Genomic DNA, 16009 nt, shown 5'->3' with positions numbered 1-16009 from the left:
TCTGTTTGTGTGGTTAGTGTCACTCTGCAATAGGCCAGATTTATACAGAGTGAACTGACCGACTATCTCAAGTCTCCTCTTGACTGTTCAAACGTCCTGTCAATGTGCCTGCTTGGCCAATTGAATACCAACTGAGTTATTTGTGGATAATTGGGCCTCTGGTAGGACCAATCCCAAATTGGAGGAGGACTATCACTGTTCGCTGTGCAGATTGATGGATTTGGGCCAGTATCTGTGGGAGTTTGCGCATTCTCCCCGTGCTTGCGTGGGTTTTCTCCGGGTGCTCCGGTTTCCTCCCACACCCCAAAGGTGTGCTCTTAGGCTGATTGGTGTAACAAATTGCCCCTAAATTAGTCTCCCCTCAATCTGGTTTCCAATGTGGAGTGCCGTAAGCGTAGACAAAGGTCATGGGTGGAAGAGGGGACTCACAATGTTAAAATGGCGGCGCGGGCTCGTTGGGCCGAAGGGCCTGTTTCCCGTGCTGTGTTGTTCTTTGTTCTAATAATGCCCATCAAGGCACCAGCCATTTTGAATGTCTCAGATGGGCCCAGGTGTTGGCTGAGCACCAACAGCGGAAAGAGCGAACCAAGTTCCCAGCATCCCACCCACCACCCTCATCAGACAGTGCCTACACCGCCTGAGGCAGAGTGTGCGGATCCAGTGTTGGATTTTTTTAGTCATTTCAAGACCCCGCAGGGGAAAAAGGTCATCCTCCGTCCCAGGGGAGTGCCTCAGATTTTCCTGGGTTGGCAGGTCTGTCATATGAGGAGAGATTAAATTGGTTGGGGATTATATTCACTGGAGTTTAGAAGAGCGAGAGGGGATCTCATAGAAACTCATAAAATTCTAACAGGGTTCGTCAGGGTAGATTCAGAAAGAATGTTCCCGATGGTGGTGGAGTCCAGAACTAGGGGCCATAATTTGTGGATATGGGGTAAACCTTTTAGAATTGAGGTGGGGAGACATTTCTTCACCCAGAGGGTGGGAAATGTGTGGAATTCACTAAGATAGAATGTAGTTGAGGCCAAATTGTTGTCTGATTTCAAGAGGAAATAAGATGTAGCTCTTGGGATTAAAGGGATCAAGCGATTTGGGGGAAAGGGGGGATCAGAATATTGAATTTGGTGATCAACCATGATCAAAAGGAATAGCAGAGTAGACTCGAAGGGCCGAGTGGCCTCATGCTTCTAGTTTCTATGTAACATCACTAAGTTAGCTACTTCCCGATGTCAGTACAATCACCTCAGAGCCAATACAATCCTAACGTGTCCTTGTTTACCTCAAGAGGGATAGTTGATGGTAGTTGGCGTAATTTAAAGGGCCCTATCACCTACTCCCTTTCTTTAGTTAAATCAGGTGCCCGCCAGGTAAGGAGTCACGGATACAAAGCTGCACTCACACACTGTGAGGCAGCGCCTTGCACTGGGATTGCCCCGAGCCAGTTACAACTCGGGACCGCTCAGCTGGGCAGGGGGTGAGTGTTGTAACCTTAGATGAGGCAATGCTGATGTAGCTGTAAGCTGCAGAATGTGTGAGAGACAGGCCTTTCCAAAGTGACTCTGGTCCAGTGTTTGAGCTATGCAGAGTCATTAGACCGAGGATTGAGGGATTATTTCAACAGCAGACGTGGTGAACAGTGAGGTCATGTGGATTATTTTTGGTGAGGTGGATTGAAGAAGGAGTGTTGTGCCGAGGAGAATTCCAGTTCTGCTCCCTGTGGGATCCTCAATCTCCCTTCTAATGAGGTGGACGGGATCTCATTGACTGTTTAACTGAAGGGACAGCACCTCCCACCGCGACAGATGGTAGAATTTGAATTCAATAAAAAAAAATCTGGAATTAAGAATCTACTGATTGTCGATTGTCAGAAAAACCCATTGGTTCACTAACGTCCTTTAGGGAAGGAAATCTGCCATCCTTACCCGGCCTGGTGTATATGTGACTCCAAAGCTACAGCAATGTAGTTGACTCTCAACTGCCCTTTAAACAGGGGCAACTAGGGATGGGCAATAAATGCTGGCCCAGCCAGCAACACCCATGTCCCACGAATGAATTATAGAAAAACTCTTCCACTATGTTACTGAACTCCAGTTCCGATGGGCTGCACAATTTCTCAATATAAATTTCTCTTCCGATGTTCAGGAAATGGTCACTGACTGATGAACAACCTCTGACATTACACCCTCTTTCAGATAAACCCTTGCTGTATCTCGGTGATTACGTTGTTGTTATTATTAGGACGGTGTCGTTGCCACTTCTTCATACAAGGCTTCCCTTAATCGCAAAAGCAGGAAATGCTGGAAAATCTCGGCAGGTCTGACAGCATCTGTGGTGACTGAACAGAGCCAACGTTTCTGGATGACCCTTGGTCAGAGTTAAAACGTTCGCTGGAGTTGTACCACCCTGCCCGTCACAGACTCGGAGAGGATGAGGGGCGGATAACTAAATGCCCATTGACCTCAGGTGGAAATTTCCAGTCTCACTCCAGCGTGGCCATAAAATCCTCCTCCGTTCTCTCTCCACAGACGCTGTCAGACCTGCTGAGGTTTTCCAACATTTTCTGTTTTTGTTTCAGATTCCAGCATCCGCAGTGTTTTGCCTTTACCCTAGAATCATAGAATCCCTACAGAGGCCATTCAGCTCACGGAGCCTGCACCGACAACAATCCTGCCCCAGGCCCCATCCCTGCAACCCCACACATTTACCCCGCTGATCCCTCTAACCTACACGTCCTGGGACACAAAGGGGCAATTTAGCACGGCCAACCAACCTGAGCTGCGCATCTTTGGACTGTCGGAGGAAGCTGGAGTATTCAGAGAAAACTCACACGGACGCGGGGAGAGAAAGTGCAAACTCCACACGGTGACCCGAGCCGGAAATCAAATCCCAGGTCCCTGTCGCTGTGATGCAGCAATGCTAACCACTGCGTCACTATCCTATTTTACAAATGTGCTTTATAAACCAGCCTCCCATCCATTGACTCTGTCTACACTTCCCGCTGCCTTAGCAAAGCAGCCAGTATAATTAAGGATCCCACACACCCCAGACATTCTCTCTTCCACCTTCTTCCTTCGGGAAAAAGATACAAAAGTCTGAGGTCACGTACCAACCGACTCGAGAACGGCTTCTTCCCTGCTGCTGTCATATTTTTTGAATGGACCTACCTTGCATTAAGTTGATTTTCCTCTACACCCTAGCTATGACACTGCAATCTGCACTCTCTCCTTTCCTTCTCTATGAAGGGTATGCTTTGTCTGTATAGCGCACAAGAAACAACACTTTTCGGTGTGTGTTAATACATGTGACCAGTAATAAAGCAAATCAAAAACCACTGGCTGCAGAGCTCCTCAGCACTGCCAAAGATGTTTTGTGAATGTTTATTCTGTACAAAAATGAGGTTGTAAAGTTACAGTCCCTGTAACAGGCTGTATCTGTCAGTGTGTGAAGGAGATGTTGAATAATTGCTGAGTGTTTGAATGTACTGAAGGAATATCGCTGCCATTTAAATTGGAACCCGGTCACACTGGTTTGAGAGGATGAAACAGTGAGTGTTACTGGAAGTTGCTCCAGAATCTCTCTGTTTCTCAGCTGACCAGTTTAAACAGCAGATCCCCTTCTCCCACCCTGCAGATTTAATGCGCTCACGCTAAATATTTCTACAGTTCACTAACTCCGCTTTCAGGCTGAGCGCTGCTGGATTACAAAGGCTTTTGCTAATCCGGTTTCCTGAATTCCTGCAGTTTATTTGGGAAAAGCGGATGTTCAGAGCAGCTTTGAAATTCCTTTCACACCCTGTGCACAAGCTGTGTGGATGATGGTCACTGCATCTTAACTCGTGTTAAACCCTGGCTACACGGCCTGCTGATCCATTTCCCATCGCGCCCATTCATCCAGAGCAACGATTTTGCAACATGTTCTGTTTGGAGATCTCAACCCCTCACCCCTGCCAGAGGCGGTCCAGAAAGAGTTGCATTTCTGTAGCGCCCTTTGCCACGGTGGTTAGCACCGCTGCCTCTCAGCTCCAGGGACTCGGGTTAGATTCCCAGCTTGCGGGGGGGGGTCACTGTCTGTGTGGAGTCTGCATGTTCTCCCCCCCCCAGTGTCTGCATGGGTTTCCTCTGGGTGCTCCGGTTTCCCCCCATAGTCCAAAGACGTGCAGCTTGGGTTGATGTCCCAAAGGGCTTCAGAGACCGTGGGCTGCTTTGTGTGATTGCCGGGGTGATGTGGCTGACGTTACGGGGGGTGGGACCTGCCGACCAAATCTATGGAACTCACCGCCCCAGAGTGCAGCGGATGCGGAATCAATCAATGGATTCAAGAAAGTGATAGATAAATAATTCCTCAAACGCGGGGTATCAGGGAAGTGGAGTTCGGAAGAGATGGAGATTAGCCACGATGGTATAGAATGGTGGAATGGGCTGAGTTACCCTCGCTGCTGATTCCTGTGTTCCTATAACCCGGATCCACCACCCTGAATGAATGGTGGAGCAGTCTCGGAGGGCTGAATGGCCTCCTCCTGCACCTCTGCCCTCCGTTCCCAACATGGCAGCCCATTTGTGCACAGCAAGATCCCACAAACAGACGACAGCCGGATAAACTGTTCTTTTTTTTTGTGTAACCTTAATGGGGGGATAAATATTAGCCAGGACTCGGCTGTTATCTCTTCCTGCTCTTTTTTTGGAATAGTTCCGTGGGACCCCCATCCTCTTATTTTCCCCCCCCCCCCCACCCCCCCATCTGTCCCCCTTCCACCCCGAGAGGCCGGCCGGTGTCGGCTTTGGTTTGACATCTGCAGCGACGCGGCGCTCGCTCTCCAGGCGTGTCGGCCTGGCTCGTGCTGGGCTTGTTGTTATGGGCACTGATCTGGAAGGTTCCACCAGTGCCTCCCGGTTCCCTCGTGTCTGAGCAGCTGACTGGTGACAGACTGGGGGGGGAAAAAAATGTGGAGCACAATAGAATGCTTCATCCAGCCGGGTGACATCATTCCGCCCACCATGCCAACTCTCCGCAGGAACGGCCTTTGACCACATTCCTGTTCTTTTCAGGTAGTTGAGGCTTTCTTCCTGCTCGGATTGCTAAAATCCTGGAAGGTTGTGGAGAAAGGTTTAGCCGCCTCACATTTCTCCTCTTGAACCTGCCCGCGCAGTCCCTGTGACAGAATCGTACCCAAACAGGCCCGGGAGTGTGGTGACGAGGGGATTTTTTTTACAGCAACTTGGTTAATGTTAACGTGAGCCTACTTGTGACACTAACAAAATAAAATGAACTTGAATAGAAAAAGACACTTGTGATGGATGAGTTTCCCTTTAGTTAACTCCAGCAGAACAACGAGATTTTATCTTGGGCATGGTTGGTGGTACTTAACAAATTGTGTTTACCTTAACTTATCAAAAAGATGAGTTATTGTTCCAGTAACTCTAGTCAGCCATTTACAGAATGTTCCGGCAATTGGTTCTGTGCTATGTACACAAAGAGTGGGGGCGTTTTGAGTGTGGCGGTTTCGAGAGAGAGTGTTTTACACTGAGGGAGAAGGGGGGGGGGTACATTGCTCATTGTATCGGGGGGGGTGGGGGTTGAAGAAAGCGAGGGCGCAGGCTGACGAACCAAAGCTTTGGCCGAATTGGGAAGGGTTGTTGTTGGAAGGGATGGAACATTCCGGAAGGTGTGAGAGAGTGCTGTTGAAGTCAGAGAGCCCTAGTGCTGGAGGCAACGCTGCGGAAAGTTGATGTTTAAGCCAACGGTGATCAGAAAGATATAAAGTCAAGGGCAGTGACTTTGTGCAACAGGACAGGAGCCTGGAACGACCCAGTGAAAGAGCCTCCAGTGGAATGAGCTGAACCCTGACACCTTTGGTCAATCATTTTTGTACGAATATTTTCACTATCCCGGGCGCTGTGATTTAAGCCGGAGGGTTATGAGTAAAATGGTGGCCCGACCACCACAAATCGAGTCTTGGGCCTACCTCGCCCGCGCCCCTGCTGTTGCCGTCCCTCCGTCTGACTGCCCAGGAGGCTGTGGGATTTACAGATTGGTCTCCAGGGCACTGAGGCAAGCAAACCGGGGGGTGCTTGTTAGAAGCAAATCACTGCGGATTCTGGAATCTGAAACCGAAAGAGAAAGTGCTGGAAAAATCTCAGCGGGTCTGGCAGCACCTGTAAGGAGAGAAAAGAGCTGACGTCCGGAGTGCTGGTGATCTTTGGTCAAAGCTTTGTCAAATCCAGATTCCCATCTTGAGTTCTGACAAAGGGGTCATCTGGACTCGAGACGTCAGCTGTTTTCTCTCCTTACAGATGCTGCCAGACCTGCTGAGATTTTCCAGCATTTTCTCTTTTGGTTCCAGGGATGTTTGCCTTAGAAAATGTTTAATTTTATATTCTCTTTGGATTCATATAGTTAGTAAAGACATGCCTCACAGCGCCAAGGACCCGTGTTCAATTCTGGCCTCGGGTCACTGTGTGGAGTTTACACATTCTCCCCGTGTCTGCGTGGGTTTCCCCTGGATGCTGCGGTTTCCTCCCACAGCCCAAAGATGTGTGAGTTAGGTGGTTTGGCCGTGCTAAATTGCCCCTTAGTGTCAGGGGCACAGGCATGGTAAATATGTGGGGTTTTAGGGATAGGGCCTGGGTGGGATTGTGGCCAGTGCTGACTCGATGGGCCAAATGGCCTCCTTTCGCATTATAGGGATTCTGTGTTTCATAACTTGGAGATAGGGACTGACGGCAGTAGAGGGCAGGTAGTCGTGTGAAAATCTCACCAGGGTAATGTCTGAGCAGTGTCTGGGTAAGCCTGGGGAATGAGGGTTCTCTTTCAGCTGGGGGTCCAGGGGCTGTACAGAGCTGTCACAGCTCACTGCACAAAGAGGATTGCTGCGTCTCCTGTGTTTCAATCCCCTGAGGCTACAGGTTGAAAGAATATTGTCAGCAATGCGTCACTGCTTCGAAACTCTTGGTGTGTATGAGGGAGTGAGTATGTGAGTAAATGCTAAATTGTTTTTTAGAGTTTATTTATTAGTGTCACAAGTAGGCTTGCATTAACACTGCAGTGAAGTTACTGTGAAAATCCCGCAGGAGGTGTGTGTATGAATGTGTGCGCACGCACATGTGCACAGGGTCATTGGTGGGGGTGAAGGAGTTTATTAGAGGGAGGGTGGAAAAATAGGAAAAAAACCTGGGCTTTAACAGAAGATAGATATAGTTTGAGTCAAGGCCTCAATATTTCTGTGATTCTTGTGTTTTTGCTGAGTTTCTATCTGCAAATATTACCACAAAAATCCAAGCTGACACTTGAGTACCGAGGAGTGGGGAGGGGGAGGGGGCGTCGTGCTGTCTGAGGGATGGGGAGGGGGCACCGCGCTGCCCAGGGGATGGGGAGGGGGCGCCGCGCTGCCCAGGGGAAGGGGAGGGGGCACCGCGCTGCCCAGGGGATGGGGAGGGGGCGCCGTGCTGCCCAGGGGATGGGGAGGGGGCACCGCGCTGCCCAGGGGAAGGGGAGGGGGCACCGCGCTGCCCAGGGGATGGGGAGGGGGCGCCGCGCTGCCCAGGGGAAGGGGAGGGGGCACCGCGCTGCCCAGGGGATGGGGAGGGGGCGCCGTGCTGCCCAGGGGATGGGGAGGGGGCACCGCGCTGCCCAGGGGATGGGGAGGGGGCGCCGTGCTGCCCAGGGGATGGGGAGGGGGCACCGCGCTGCCCAGGGGAGGGGGCGCCGTGCTGCCCAGGGGGCGGGGAGGGGGCGTCGCGCTGCCCAGGGGGCGGGGAGGGGGCGCCGCGCTGCCCAGGGGGCGGGGAGGGGGCGCCGCGCTGCCCAGGGGATGGGGAGGGGGCACCGCGCTGCCCAGGGGAGGGGGCGCCGTGCTGCCCAGGGGGCGGGGAGGGGGCGTCGCGCTGCCCAGGGGAGGGGGCGCCGTGCTGCCCAGGGGAGGGGGAGGGGGCACCGCGCTGCCCAGGGGAGGGGGAGGGGGCACCGCGCTGCCCAGGGGAAGGGGAGGGGGCACCGCGCTGCCCAGGGGAGGGGGAGGGGGCGTCGCGCTGCCCAGGGGAGGGGGAGGGGGCGTCGCGCTGCCCAGGGGAGGGGGAGGGGGCGTCGCGCTGCCCAGGGGAGGGGGAGGGGGCGTCGCGCTGCCCAGGGGAAGGGGAGGGGGCACCGCGCTGCCCGGGGGGGGGGAGGGGGCACCGCGCTGCCCAGGGGATGGGGAGGGGGCGTCGCGCTGCCCAGGGGAGGGGGAGGGGGTGTCGCGCTGCCCAGGGGAGGGGGAGGGGGAGGGGGCACCGCGCTGCCCAGGGGATGGGGAGGGGGTGTCGCGCTGCCCGGGGGGGGGGGGGAGGGGGCACCGCGCTGCCCGGGGGGGGGGGGGGGGAGGGGCACCGCGCTGCCCAGGGGAGGGGGAGGGGGCACCGCGCTGCCCAGGGGAGGGGGAGGGGGCACCGCGCTGCCCAGGGGATGGGGAGGGGGCACCGCGCTGCCCAGGGGAAGGGGAGGGGGCACCGCGCTGCCCAGGGGATGGGGAGGGGGCACTGCGCTGCCCAGGGGATGGGGAGGGGGCACCGCGCTGCCCAGGGGAGGGGGAGGGGGCACCGCGCTGTCTTCAGTTGAGATGTTAAAGACTTTGCCCTTTTTGGGGTGGAGTCACGGGCCCCATGGCGCTATTTCACGGAGGATACAGGAGTTATCCCTGGTGTTCTGGCCAACATTTGTCCTCCAATGGGTGTCACAGCAACAGATTATCGGGATCACTATTACATTGCTGTTTGTGGGATCTTGCTGTGCATTTCCCACATTATCGCGGCAGGGTGTCTGTCAGAAACGCCTTACTGGCTGTGAGGCGCTTTGGGATGCTCTGATGATTGGGAAGGCACTCTCTAATCCCTCTGGAATTCCCCACGTTAAACCTGTCCAGCCTCGCCACCTCTTTAAGACTCCAGCCCCCTCCCTCTCTGACTGGTATCTGTCCCCATCTCGCTTTGCCAGGCTCAGTCAAATGTTGTTAATGCTTCTACACAAAGTATTTTATTCTGTTAACGATGATACACACACACACTGTAAGTTGTATATAAACGCTAAGATTTTATTTCTGAAAGGCTTCCCGAGAATACAAAAGGATTTACCTTATACTAATTGGGATGTGATATATTTTGACCATTCCCAGCAGACAGGAAGTTATTCCCATGCTCCGGCCTGTACAGAATTCCCAGCAGAGGTTAAATGATCGAGTTGCTGACTCGATTGAAGAGCCAAAGGTTCTTTCTCTCAGACTCAGTGACATTGTTCTCATTGGTCAGCATTGACTCTAGGACAGGAGTGACTCCCGGAGCTGGTCCTCCACCCCACCCCACCCCACCCCATACCTCAACCCCACCCCACCCCATACCTCAACCCCACCCCCGGGTCAAAACCCCACCCCACCTCCACCTCAACCTCAACCTCACCCCACACCTCAACCCCACCCCCGGGTCAAAACCCCACCCCACCTCAACCTCAACCCACCTCAACCTCAACCCCACCCCCGGGTCAAAACCCCACCCCCCAATCCCCCAGGACAGAGCTGGTCTTCCGCCCTCAACCCCCTGGGGCAGAGCTGGTCCACCCACCCACCCACACCCCTGGGGCGGAGCTGGTCCCCGTTCCCTGGGGCGGAGCTGGTCCCCGTTCCCCGGGGCAGAGCTGGATTTGGAGTACTGGGCAGTACTCTGCCTGTCTACTCCCTGCTCCCCAGCAACTCACATGGTTGAACCCACAAAGTGAAAGTTGGTCGGCGATTTAAACAGGGTAGTAAATCACCCCCGAGGTTAATTCCTGTTCTTGGCCCATGTCCAGCTGGAAAGTAGAAAGCAGACTGCAATTCCTCCCTCTTTATCCAGGTCAGTGAGTCTGTTTATTAGTTTGTCACACCACCCAGTCCATTCAACACTGCCCTGAATTCTGAATGGCCTGGTTTAAAAAACAAAGCTATTTAGATGGAATTGACAGGCCGGAAACAGACTGGGCAGCTTCACACTGCTGTTTATCGCACACACAAGCGTCTTCTCTGCCTGCGTTATCTACCCCCATCCACATATCCTTCTCTTCCTCTCTCCCTATCAATGGATCTGTGCTACTTTTCCTCCATCTTCCCTGTGACAGCGAGTTCCTCGCTCTCGCCACTCTCTCGTGAAAGGAATTCCCTCGCTTACCTTCCTGTTTGTGGGCCCTTGCTCATGTCTCCTGCTCAATCATAGAATCCCTTCTGTATAGGAGGAGGCCATTTGGCCCATCGAGTCTGCACCGTCCACAATCGCACCCAGGCCCTATCCCCATAGCCTGACGCATTTACCCTGCTCATCCCCCTGACACTAAGGGACGGTTTAGCATGGCCAGTCCACCTAAACCCACACGTTTGGCGTGTGGGGGAGAAACCGGAGCACCCGGAGGAAACCCACGCAGTCACGGGGAGAATGTGCAGACTCCGCACAGACAGTGACCCGAGGTTGGGAATTGAACCCGGGTCTTTGGTGCTGTGAGGCAGCAGTGCTAACCACTGTGCCATCTCGCAGTTAGGGACTGAAACTGTTAATTACACGGTAATCCATTGCTTTTATTTTTGTCAATGTGGTTGTTGCAAGTTGAATAGCTGTGGTTTTTTAGCAGAAGTGTGGCGCATAGATTACTGTTGCTTAATTCAGCGAGTCTTGCTAAACTGCTATTGCACCATTCATTAAAGCTGAGCTCTAAATTGCTACCCTGCATTTCTTAAATTTCCAGAGCTTAATCCTCCGAGTGTAAATACTTCCCTTTCTCCCTCGGGGAGGGAAGCTGTGTCCTCCAGCTATGCTCTGTACACTTTCAGTATTGTAGGCATAGAATCCCTGCACTGCAGAGGAAGGCCATTCGGCCCATCGAGTCTGTACCCAACCGCAGTCCCGCCCAGGCCCTAACCCTGTAACCCCTTGCACTCATCCCCCTGACACGCAGGGGTAATTTAGCGTGGCCAATTAACCTAGCCCGCACATCTTTGGATTGTGGGAGGGAACCCACGCAGACACGGGGAGAGTGTGCAAACTCCGCACAGACAGCGACCCAAGCCGGGAATCGAACCCGGGTCCCTGGCGCTGTGAGGCAGCAATGCTAACCACTGTGCTGCCCCAAATTAATGTGGGCAGTATTAGGGTATATCTCTGTAAACCCAGATCTCTTGCTGCAGCCCAGTTCAGTGTCTAAACTTAGCCCCATTTTTCACGTGGCCTTATTTCCTGGGCTGCGTGCCCACTGACTATTTGACTGCAGGAGCATCACTGCAGAGGCAGGCTCCACACCATGTGGTGTTCTGATGAGGTAATGTTAAAAAGATGGGGAGTAATTGAAGTGGTGAACACCAAGTATAATTCTGTCCCTTTCTTGTGAATCATTCATTTTTCTTGGATGCTTTGATTGTCGATAATTACCTATCAAGTACGTAGGAGCGCAGGAAACTTCCTGTTGATGAGCCGAGCGATGGAGAAGGCGGAATGACAATTTATTTTCAGCGCAGAGTGTGATGATCGTATAGGGTGGTAGCTGCAGACTCAGTAATAACTTTCAGCAGGGGATCGGACAAATAACGGAGGGGAAACATTTGCCGAACTATGATAAGAAAATAAAGCATTTCTTTTCTTTGCGTATTTACATTTCTTTCCTAGCTTTTCTTTACATTTTTCCCCCTCCCATCCCTCGGTGCAGGTGAGGGAGCCATCCACAGCTGTGGATCTGTCTCTCTGGGGCTGGTTGGTTGCTCTCGCTCTCTCCCTCTTCAGAGCCCCTCAGCCTGGGCCCAGTCCCCAGGGTACCACACAGTAGCCTGGATCTTCCCTCCGCTGCTTTCAAGGTGGACTTTGCGATGGTCCCCGGGTGCCAGGCCCACCCGTTCGCTGGGATTTTGCCGCAATCGTGCAGGGAGAAGTTCCTCTATGTGGCCGCCTAGGGCTGCTGCCCCACTCTGGCCTACCAATGGGTGCTTGCCTCCAACCACCTAAAAACAGGCTGACGCTGGAACCTGGAGCCCGACCTGGAAACTCTGCCGAGGTGTCCTGAGTGTGGGATAAATCATAGCAGCCCCACAGTGCAGAAGGAGGCCATTCGGCCCATCGAGCCTACACTGACAATAATCCCCACCCAGGCCCTATCGCCGTAACCCCCCCATTGATAATCCCCCTGATGCTAAGGGGCAATTAACCTAACCTGCACATCTTTGCACTGTGGGAGGAAACTGGAGCTCTATCTAAAGCAGCATGGCTGACAATGTTCTGAATGTTCTCCCGTGTGTTTATTACCTCCTCAACAACACCCCCCCCCCCCCCACCCACCCGCTCTTTACAAACCCTGACTTTAATCACTTGTGACCCTCGGTATCCGCACCTTCAGCTCCCTGTACCCATGGCTCTGGAACTCCCTTTATAAACTCCCCTGCCTCGCTCTCTACTTTTGAAACTGTAAGAGACTGAGGGCGACCTGATGTGGCTTGAATCACAAACCGGCTTTATTGCCAAATAAAAGGTGGCACGGTGGTTAGCACTGCTGCCTCACAACGCCAAGAACCTGGGTTCGATTCCCTGCTCGGGTCACTGTCTGTGTGGAGTTTGCGCGTTCTCCCTGGGTTTCCTCCCACAATCCAAACTTGTGCAGGTTAGGTGCATTGGCCATGCTAAATTGCCCCTGGATGTGTAGGTTAGAAGGATTATCGGGGTAAATATGTGGGTTTGTAGAGATAGGGCTGGGTTGGGATTGTGGTCGGTGCAGACTCAATAAGCCAAATGGCCTCCTCCTGCACTGGAGGGGTTCTGTCTGTTATATACAAGCACAGCAAGGTCAGGCTGAATTACCATTCCGACTGTGAGCCCCTCCTTCACCCTCCTGCCGAGTGGCTCAGCCTCCCACCAGGACGACCCACAGGGTCCTCACCTTAAAGGGGCCATGCTACCACAAAAAACCCGCCTCCTTCATCACCTGCCTGGTACCTCCTCACATCTCACACTTTGTGGGTTATTCCTCCTGTGACTCTCCTCCTGTCACGAACGTTGGGATGTGCCTCTTTAAGGGAACAGGGTCTGATCACGTGGGATTTGAGCTCCACACCGGGTGAAGCTTGCCCAGCCATTCTCACATTCTGATCACTCCAGGCACATTCTTAGCACCTTCTCAGCCTTCTGTTTCCACGCTTATACTTCCTTTGTCCAATCCCAATCCCAATCCCAATAGCATAAATCTCTGCTGATTCTCGTTGCTCTCAGCTCTGACGAAAGGTCACCCAGACTCGAAACGTTGGCTCTATTCTCTCTCCACAGACGCTGTCAAACCTGCTGAGATTTTCCAGCATTTTCTGTTTTTGTTTCAGATTCCAGCATCCTCAGTACTTTGCTTTAGTCAGTCTTGTAGCCAGCCTTGTGCTGACTGTGCTAGGATAAATACTGGGCGGCACAGTGGTTAGCACTGCCGCCTCACAGCGCTTGGGACCCGGGTTCGATTCCCGGCTTGGGTCACTGTCTGTGCGGAGTCTGCACACTCTCCCCATGTCTGCGTGGGTTTCCTCTGGGTGATCCGGTTTCATCCCACAGTCTGAAAGACGCGCTGGTTAGGTGCATTAGCCATGCTAAATTCTCCCTCAGTGTACCCGAACAGGCGCTGGAGTGTGGCGACTAGGGGAATTTCGCAGTAACTTCATTGCAGTGTTAGTGTAAGCCTACAAGTGACTAGTACATAAATGTAACTTGTTAATATACAATTCCAGTTTGTTTATTTCCTCTTACCTCATGCTTTACTGTTAGTCTCACAGCAGACCACATACGTAATGCCTTTGAATGTTTTTTTTTTGTTATTGCTATGTTTTAAACCGTTCTGGGTGCCTTGGCTAATCAGTGGGTTTGATTCTCCTCTCCTCCCCATTTCAGCCTGCTGTCCTGGACAACCTGCTCAGTTCCATGAAGTTTGTGCTCCAAGGCATGGGGCTTCTCAGGATTAATCTGGCCAACCCCAAGAATACGGTAAGTGACTGTGTTTCTAAAAATAAGTGGCACCCTACCCGAGCAGCAGGCACCTTTATTGCCAGTGAGGTATTTTGTGAGATGTCGTCACTGGGAAATGCAGTAGCCTAGTTATGCACAGCAAGATCCAATAAACACTAACAAGACAATGACCAGTCATCAGGTTTTTGTCATGTTGGGTGAGGGGTAAATAATAAATGGGACACTGGGGGGGAGCCCTCCCTCCCTACCCAGGGAGCACCCCCCCCCCCCCCCCAACTACCTGGGGAGCGCCCACATCCAGGGAGCCCCCCCCCCCCCCCCCAACCCCCTGCTCCTCTTCAAGATGGTGCAACAGGGTCTTTTAAATTTGATTTCTTTCTCAGAGTTGCAAAGTCAACGCGCAGAGTGGACCCAGTGGCGGATTAACCGCCACCCGAACCCCTAGGCTGAGCTTCAGTAAGGGCCCCTAACCCGTCCCCTGCCCCACCCTTCATTGAATAGAATAAAGTGACGTTAGATATCTTATATCGCTGTGTAATGTACTACATGTATAATATTGTAAAGTTATATGAATCAATTGCAGCCCTTTTATTCACTTATTTTTCATTTTCTTTACATTTGTACTTTAAAAAGCTTCCGTGTTTTTTTTGGTTTACAAAAGTGTTGATATTAGTATGTAAATTAACAGATCGAAGCATGTCTGATTCAGTGTGTGTGGGTGCCAGATGATTAAGTTTCTCATTGTTGAGTACAAGTAGATTTTGATCCTCTTCAGTGCCGAAAATGAACGCTCGCCTGAACAGTTAGTGATCATTAAGGACAGATAAATTCTAAAGCCAACGTATGTATTTGGATACACCTCGTACAGCCGATCCCTTGCCAGAGCTCGATACATCCCAGTGACATCGTCATCGGATTGTCCTTGAATGGATTTCTGAAAGTGGGTGAGCTCTTCCTCAAAAGCCAAGTCAAAGTTTTCCAGATAAACTTGTACGAGGGTATTCGCTGCCTGTTTAAGTGCGTCATCATCAATATTGCAAATACGAGAAAGAAATCCAGATCGGTTACAGCATGACAATAAACTCTTTGTTGCATTTATTTTGTATATTTATTTGCATGTCGTACAAGTCCATGAGTGAAGCTCCTCTATTTATAGGTACTTGTTATAGTAATTCACCCACGGTGTACACTTATGAAAATTTATTCACCCTTACAAGGGTTAAACCAATTTTTCTTTTGCTCTCGGGGCCCCCTCTCCCTTCCGGGACCCTAGGCTTAAGCCTACTCAGCCTAATGGTTATTCTGAATGGACAGGGCAAAAGTTTAAAGTTTATTTATTAGTATCACAAGTAGGCTTACATTCACACTGCAATGCAGTTACTGCGAAAATCCCCTAGTTGCCACACTCTGGTGCCTGTTCGGGTACACTGAGGGAGAATTTAGCGTGGCCAGTGCACCTAACCAGCTCATCTTGCAGACTGTGGGAGGAAACCCACACAGACACGGGGAGAACATGCAGACTCCGCACAGACAATCCGGGAATCGAATCCAGGTTCCTGGCGCTCTGAGGCAGCCGTGCTATCCATCTCCTTGCTTGCTCCAAAAACCAGTTCAAATTCCCGTTGAATCCAATTCACGGTTCCCACAATAGAGACAGACTAGTGGACAAGGACAGGTATTACACCTGATCTGGTGTTTGCAGAAGTGATCCTGAAACAGGGGCTCCTGTCCCAGATGGAGAATGTCTTGCATTGCGACGTGAACCATTCAGGAATTGCAGGTAAACATAATGTACCTCCTGTGAGACAGGGAACTCGCGATGGTCAAACGGGGCCTTGGACATGCACTCCAGAGCATTCATTAACTAACCAATGAAAATACGTCATTGGTCGGCACAGTGGTTAGCACTGCTGCCTCTCAGCCCCAGGGTTCAGTTCCGGCTTTGGGTGGCTGCCTATGTGTCTACACATCCTCCCCGCGTCTGTAAGACCGTAAGATGTAGGGGCAGAATCAGGCCATTCGGCCCACTGGGTCTGTTCCAC

The 16009-nt window shown here is 52.2% G+C and overlaps 1 protein-coding gene across 1 annotated transcript in view; it reads left to right on the top strand.

Annotated features, from left to right (window-relative positions):
- The window catches only part of gnav1 (guanine nucleotide binding protein (G protein) alpha v1), a 125788-nt gene that overhangs the window by 20811 nt on the left and 88968 nt on the right, over nt 1-16009 (top strand). The window contains exon 3 of the mRNA XM_080209455.1: nt 13893-13985. Coding sequence (XP_080065581.1) covers nt 13893-13985 — 93 coding nt within the window. The remainder of the gene's footprint in view (nt 1-13892; nt 13986-16009) is intronic.

The sequence above is a fragment of the Carcharhinus amblyrhynchos genome, chromosome 21 (genome assembly GCF_965287045.1).
Source record: "Carcharhinus amblyrhynchos chromosome 21, sCarAmb.v2.hapA, whole genome shotgun sequence".
NCBI lineage: Eukaryota > Metazoa > Chordata > Chondrichthyes > Carcharhiniformes > Carcharhinidae > Carcharhinus > Carcharhinus amblyrhynchos.
This window is presented reverse-complemented; position numbering and strand designations above follow the sequence as displayed.